Source organism: Myotis davidii, unplaced genomic scaffold (assembly GCF_000327345.1).
Source record: "Myotis davidii unplaced genomic scaffold, ASM32734v1 scaffold64, whole genome shotgun sequence".
NCBI classification, from domain to species: Eukaryota; Metazoa; Chordata; class Mammalia; order Chiroptera; family Vespertilionidae; genus Myotis; species Myotis davidii.
This window is the reverse complement of record NW_006296226.1, coordinates 4,935,472-4,942,237: the sequence shown is the minus strand read 5'-3', so window position 1 is coordinate 4,942,237 and position 6,766 is coordinate 4,935,472. Positions and strand designations below refer to the sequence as shown.

At 49.4% G+C, this 6,766-nt stretch overlaps 1 protein-coding gene across 1 annotated transcript; it reads left to right on the top strand.

Moving 5' to 3' along the window:
- Positions 1-5,459: 5,459 nt before the first annotated feature.
- LOC102755870 (olfactory receptor 5C1) lies at positions 5,460-6,531 on the top strand. The gene has a single exon (XM_006771236.2). It carries the CDS (start codon positions 5,464-5,466, stop codon positions 6,529-6,531), a length of 1,068 nt encoding a protein of 355 aa, XP_006771299.2. The 5' UTR covers positions 5,460-5,463.
- Positions 6,532-6,766: the final 235 nt, after the last annotated feature.

The following is a 6,766-nucleotide window of genomic DNA, read 5'->3' as shown; positions in this document are numbered from 1 at the left end:
ACGGTGTGCCCTGAGCGGTCGGCAAGGAGTGCCACTGGCATGAAGGGGGTCGTTTGGCGGCTGACTGCACTGGAGGGAGATGCAACAGTAATGATATAGGCACATGCAAGAGAAAACACAGATGAAGATAATAATTCCCAAAATGAGAGTAACATCGTTTTCCACCTAGCGCCCCTTGGTCTGATCCAGTGGTTCTCAACTTTGTTACTAATGTTGTGGCCCCGCCCCGTAACAACAAAACAGAATTTCCGGAGGATGAGGCCCAGAAATCAGGATTTTAAAAAGATTCGCAAGTGATTCTAATGTGCAGCCAAGGTTGAGAACCACTGGCTCTGATCCCTGATTTATGAAGTCCCCCAGGCTGGGGGTCGGATTACTCAGGGTTTTCACCTGTGTCCCCATGTGATCTGCTAAAGAAGATGCATTCGCAGACTCATCAGGTCTGAACTCACAACACCCTGCTGGGATCCTGGCAGAGATGCCTCCTATTTGGAGGACGCCTCTCTCATTTGAGACACCTGTGGAGACAGGCTTTGCTGGCTGTCCGGTAAGGCTTGGCGGGGGTTTTAGTAAGGGCTTCTATGTGTGCTATCATGCCCCCGGGCCCATAGAGAGAACAAAGCCGGCAGCCAGATGATTCTAAGTGGAGAACAGAATGTGTCCATCTGACCTTAAGGGGAGGGAAGTTGGCAATCTGTTACCATGGAATGAATGGCTTCTCCCCTGTATCCAGGGGAAAACCGGGGTACAGCGACCCAACCACTTGGGTGGAAGCCATAGCCAAAGGTTGGATCACCGTTGCAGCTCCCCAATATATCCCTGGGCAACACAACCAGTCAGTGCCAGACCTGTCACAGTCCTTTAATGTGAGAGAATGGCTACAGAGTTCTGATAATATCCAACTCATATGCCTGGTACAATTGGATTGGTTTTGTTGGGAGTGATGTTTTTTCTTTTTTGAACATATGGGTACCCAGGTGCTCAAATGTCCATAACTCAGGCTGAGCCACGTGAACCCATCCCAAAACTGAGCATAGCCACCCATGGCTCAGATGGTAGTATTTTTTTTAATATATTTATTGATTTCAGAGAGGAAGGGAGAGGAAGAGAGATAGAAACATTAATGATGAAAGAGAATCATTGATAGGCTGCCTCCTGCATGCCCCCACTGGGGACCAAGCCCACAACCCAGGCATGTGCCCTTGACCTGAATCAAACCTGGGACCCTTCAGTCCATAGGCCAATGATCTAGCCACTGAGCCACACCAGCTAGGACTTCCCTGTGTTTTTATTTAGTTAATTCTGCCTCTTTCTCCCTATAAAAACCATGGGGGGGGGGGGCGGGAGAGACCATGGCTATTTAGTTCATCATTAAGATCTTAAGTTTAAGCCCAGAACATGGTAGAGTGCAATAAACTTTAGTTATGTCAACTAATGAACACTCTGCTAACATAAATGACAGGTTGGCTATAAGATACAAATAGAAATGAGGGATTTCAGGCTGCAACTTCCCACTCCATAACCATCTACTCCAGTGATGGCGAACCTATGACACACGTGTCAGAGGTGACACGCAAACTCATTTTTTTGGTTGATTTTTCTTTGTTAAATGGCATTTAAATATATAAAATAAATATCAAAAATATAAGTCTTTGTTTTACTATGGTTGCAAATATCAAAAAATTTCTATATGTGACACGGCACCAGAGTTAAGTTAGGGTTTTTCAAAATGCTGACACGCCAAGCTCAAAGGTTCTCCATCACTGACTCTAGTATATACCTACAAAGAGGGGGGGGGGGGGGGGGCGGGAGAGACCATGGCTATTTAGTTCATCATTAAGATCTTAAGTTTAAGCCCAGAACATGGTAGAGTGCAATAAACTTTAGTTATGTCAACTAATGAACACTCTGCTAACATAAATGACAGGTTGGCTATAAGATACAAATAGAAATGAGGGATTTCAGGCTGCAACTTCCCACTCCATAACCATCTACTCCAGTGATGGCGAACCTATGACACACGTGTCAGAGGTGACACGCAAACTCATTTTTTTGGTTGATTTTTCTTTGTTAAATGGCATTTAAATATATAAAATAAATATCAAAAATATAAGTCTTTGTTTTACTATGGTTGCAAATATCAAAAAATTTCTATATGTGACACGGCACCAGAGTTAAGTTAGGGTTTTTCAAAATGCTGACACGCCAAGCTCAAAGGTTCTCCATCACTGACAGAGCAGCGGTTCACAACCTGTGGGTCGCGACCCCTTTGGCGGTCAAACGACCCTTTCACAGGGGTTGCCTAAGACCATCCTGCATATCAGATATTTACATTACGATTCATAACAGTAGCAACATTACAGTTATGAAGTAGCAATGAAAATAATTTTATGGTTGGGTCACAACATGAGGATCTGTATTTAAAGGGCCAGAAGGTTGAGAACCACTGCCCTAGAGGCTAAGCCACACAGCCCTAACCTCAGGCTCAATTCCCATCTTTTGGGGAGCTGTTCTCAATCCTAGATGGACATCCTAAGGGGTTCTCAATCCTGGGAGCTTTTAAAAATTACCTCTGCCTGATGCCACCCCCAGGGGTTCTGGTTTAATTTCCTGAGTGCTAACCTCATGCCTGGCCCTGGCCTCAGGTTTCTTCCAGTCTCCTGCAGCAACAGACTGTTAAACTGCATTCCTGTTTCCAGCCAGGTGGTGGAGGCTGAGCCATGGCAGAGGTGGGTGGATGGGACATATTCCAACAATCGTTTGTCTCCTTGTCTGTGTTGGATCCATGCTCTATATGTATATGCATCTCCAAGATGCGCAGAGGGAAAGCGTGGCTCTACCGTAGAGGCAGGAGGCTTCAAGCTAAAGGTGACCTTTGAGCTGGTTCTGCAACAAACAGCCAGGGTTTTCCAGACAAGGAAGAGGCTGGACCAGCCGTGGGCAAACTACGGCCTGCGGGCCGGATCCGGCCCGTTTGAAATGAATAAAACTAAAAAAAAAAAAAAGACCGTACCCTTTTATGTAATGATGTTTACTTTGAATTTATATTAGTTCACACAAACACTCCATCCATGCTTTTGTTCCGGCCCTCCTGTCCAGTTTAAGAACCCATCGTGGCCCTCGAGTCAAAAAGTTTGCCCACCCCTAGGCTGGACCTTTTAGGCGAGAGGAACTATGTAAAGGGTTAGGAGAACCACCAGAAGACTTTGTGTTTGTGTAGTTCCTAATGCATAATAAACGTACTGATTCCCAAAGAATGGGCAGAGAAAGTGAGCCAAAGGGGCTCCTCTTGTCAAGTAGCATGGCTGTCTTCCCCACACAGAGCCTGGGGACCCACTCAGCCAGACTTCCCAGCCTCTCCAAGCACCAAAGAGTGAGTCATCCCCAGCATTCCCCTGCCACTAGCTGTCCCCAAAGGATGTGGGTAGAGAGTCTCCACGGCATCCCAAGAGCAGAGGAGAGGGAAGGAGGAGTCAGGAGGAAAACAGTAAGAGGCCATTTCCTCAGGGACCAAGAAGAGGATAAGACCCCCCCTGTTCCTACCTCTGGGATGAGACATGTCCCTGTTATCTCCCCTTGCCGTCCTCACCCTAAAAGCTGGCCTGGAGCTGCTCTGCCAGAAGAAGTCCCCACCCACCTCCGTCTTCTAGGTATGTCCTACCAACCCAATAACCACACACTGTCATGGGGACAGCAGCTGGTGTCTGGACCAAGACATAGCAAATGTCTGTGTGCTGGGGAAGCATGAGCTAAGAACGCAAACTTGACAGGAAATGGGCAAGCCACAGATTGAGAAATACCAGGTCCGCCTCCCCACACTTAAATGTGCTCATGAGTAGAGTGGAGCCTGGAGAGAAAGGATTGCTTCAACCCAGACTGCAGCAGAGAGAAGGTCTGAAAGGCTAAGGAAGCTAGAAACCTAAGGTGTCAGAGCCGGAAACGCTGTCCAATATAACCTAAAGCGTTGCTACTCAATCTGCGGTGCTCAAACCAACAGCAGCAGCAGCACCTGGGAGTTTGCTAGAAATGCAGAAACTCGGGCCCCTGCCCAGTCCTTCTGAGACTGAATCTGCATCTAACAAGAGTCCCAGGTGATTCCTATGCACATTGAAGATTGAGACGCTCTGCTGCTTGGCGTCTTAAGTCAAAATGCATATCAGAATCACCAGGGGTGGGGGGATGGGAGATATCTGTAATACTATCAATAATAAAAAATGTGTGGGGTTTTTTTAAAAAAAGATTCACCTGGAAGACTTTTTTTCAAGTACAGATTTCTGAGCCCTGCTGTAGACCAGCTGAATAAGAACTGCTGGACACTGTGCACTTTCTTTTTATAAAGCTCCACAGGTAATTCTAACAACAGGAGTCCACAGAGTAGACTGGGAACCACTGGCCTGGTGTGTTTTTCTCAATCTAAAGATGAGAGGCCGGAGGCAAGACAGTGGCAACAACAGACTTGGTCTCTATTAAGAGACCTAAAATAGGGATTTTGCTTAGAGACAAAAAGAGTTCGATTTGGAGCCAGATCTGAGTTCAAGCCCTAATTCTACCCTTTCATCACTGTATATCTTGGGACAAGTCTCCTTCCTTCTTTGGAACTCAAGTTTCTTACCTGCAAGGAAAGATACCCTAGATTGTCAGACTCACTCCTCCTGGGCAATAAGGAAACAGATAAATTAATGGAGAATTAACTCTATATGTTTTGTGTGCGCGCATGCACACACACATACACACACACACACACTTTGTAACAGCTACTTAACTGAAGTTTGGGGGTCCTTGAGCTCAAATTTTCCATAGCAACTTAAAAGCCCTGAAGTCTAACTGTTCCCATTTTACAGATGGAGAAATGGAGAGGTGCTCAAACAGCTCCACCCATCACTTTGTGAAGGTGAGTAGTGTTTGTTTTCCATGGGGACAGACAGAAACACACAGGGGTTTGCCACCAACTGACTTCTGGATACAGAATTCCAGCCAGTCAGCTGGCATCACTCCTGGAGAACATGTAGTTGTGTGGAGCTGGAACCGCAAAGTTTTCTCTTCCCCTACAGGTTGTCTGAACTCCACTAGGGACAACCCCCACCCCCACCCTGCCGCAAGGAAGAGGGGAAGACCCCTAAAATTCTGTGTTCCTAAGTATAGAGGAAAGAATTAGGTTTGGCCCAAAATGCTCGATGAGGTGAGGGACAAACACTTCCTTCATGTAACAAATACGTGTTGAACACCTACTACGTGCCAGGCAATGTCCTCAGAACTAATTCACTTTGGAATGCTTTAAAAGTAAAGTAGGCAGACAGGGCTCCTGCGCTTATGACGGTCAAATAGTGTGATGTCTCAGCGTTAGAAACTAAAGTTTTAAAAGGTGTTACCGCTTGTGGAAGGTCACACAGCAATTTTGTTGCACAATGAAGACTGAAACGCAAGTGCAGCTGACTCCCACAAGGAAGTGCTTTCTCCTCCAAGATGGTCATGACCTTTCTCTCCTTTCCCTCTTGCTGTGCCTCCCTTTCGTCTCTGTCCAGCAGGATGACTCCAGAGAATGTCACCGGGGCCAGGGTGGTCCCTGCTGAATTCATCCTCCTGGGCATCACAGGTCGCTGGGACCTGCGCCTGACCCTCTTCCTGGTCTTCCTGCCTGTCTACCTGGTGAGCCTGCTGGGGAATGTGGGCATGGTGCTGCTGATCCGCGTGGATGCCCGGCTGCACACGCCTATGTACTTCTTCCTGGCCAACCTCTCCCTGCTGGACGCCTGCTATTCCTCTGCCATTGGCCCCAAGATGCTCGTGGACCTGCTGCTGCCCCGCGCCACCATCCCTTACACGGCCTGTGCCTTCCAGATGTTTGTGTTTGCGGGGCTGGCTGATGCCGAGTGTTGCCTCTTGGCGGCCATGGCCTATGACCGCTACGTGGCCATCGGAAACCCTCTTCTCTACACCACGGCCATGTCACGGCGTCTGTGTCTGACCCTGTTGGGAGCCTCGGGCCTGGGGGGCGCAGTGAGCGCCTTGGTCCACACGACCTTCACCTTCCGCCTGAGCTTCTGCCGCTCCCGGGAGGTCAACAGCTTCTTCTGCGACATCCCTCCGCTGCTGGCCATCTCCTGCGATGACACCAGCCTCAATGAACTCCTCCTCTTCGCCCTCTGTGGCTGCATCCAGACGGCCACGGTGCTGGCCATCGTCCTGTCTTACGGTTGCATCGCCGGGGCCGTGATCCGCATGCGCTCGGCCGAGGGCCGGTGGCGGGCGGCCTCCACCTGCAGCTCCCACCTCGCGGCCGTGGCCATGCTGTACGGGACGCTCACGTTCATGTACCTGCGCCCCAGCTCCAGCTACGCCCTGGACACCGACAAGATGGCATCGGTGTTCTACACCCTCGTCATCCCAGCTCTCAACCCGCTCATCTACAGCCTCCGCAACAAGGAGGTCAAGGAGGCCCTCGGACGGACCTGGACCCGATTCTGCTGCCCCCGGCGGGGTTCCCCGGGACAGGCCCGAGGGCGCTGTGTAGGACGGACTGTGACCAGATGAGGAGGACACTTTCTCGCCCCTGTCACTGTGAGTAAAGGCAGATGTTCCTCTGGCCTGAGTGTCCCTTGTCCTTATTTGAGGGACTGAAAAGGGAGAGAAAGGGAAGCTTACAGAAGGGAGGCAGGAACCTGGGGGGTGACCCAGGGCTACCCCTAGAGCCAGGACCAACACGTGTTAATGCTGCCGCTGAGCTGCCTCGGGTTCCTCGGTGTTCAAACAGCTCCCCGATGAGCAG

What these genes read in the sequence shown, in the direction of transcription:
- LOC102755870 (XM_006771236.2), top strand. Translation starts at nt 5,464, where the DNA reads ATGGTCATGACCTTTCTCTCCTTTCCCTCTTGCTGTGCCTCCCTTTCG.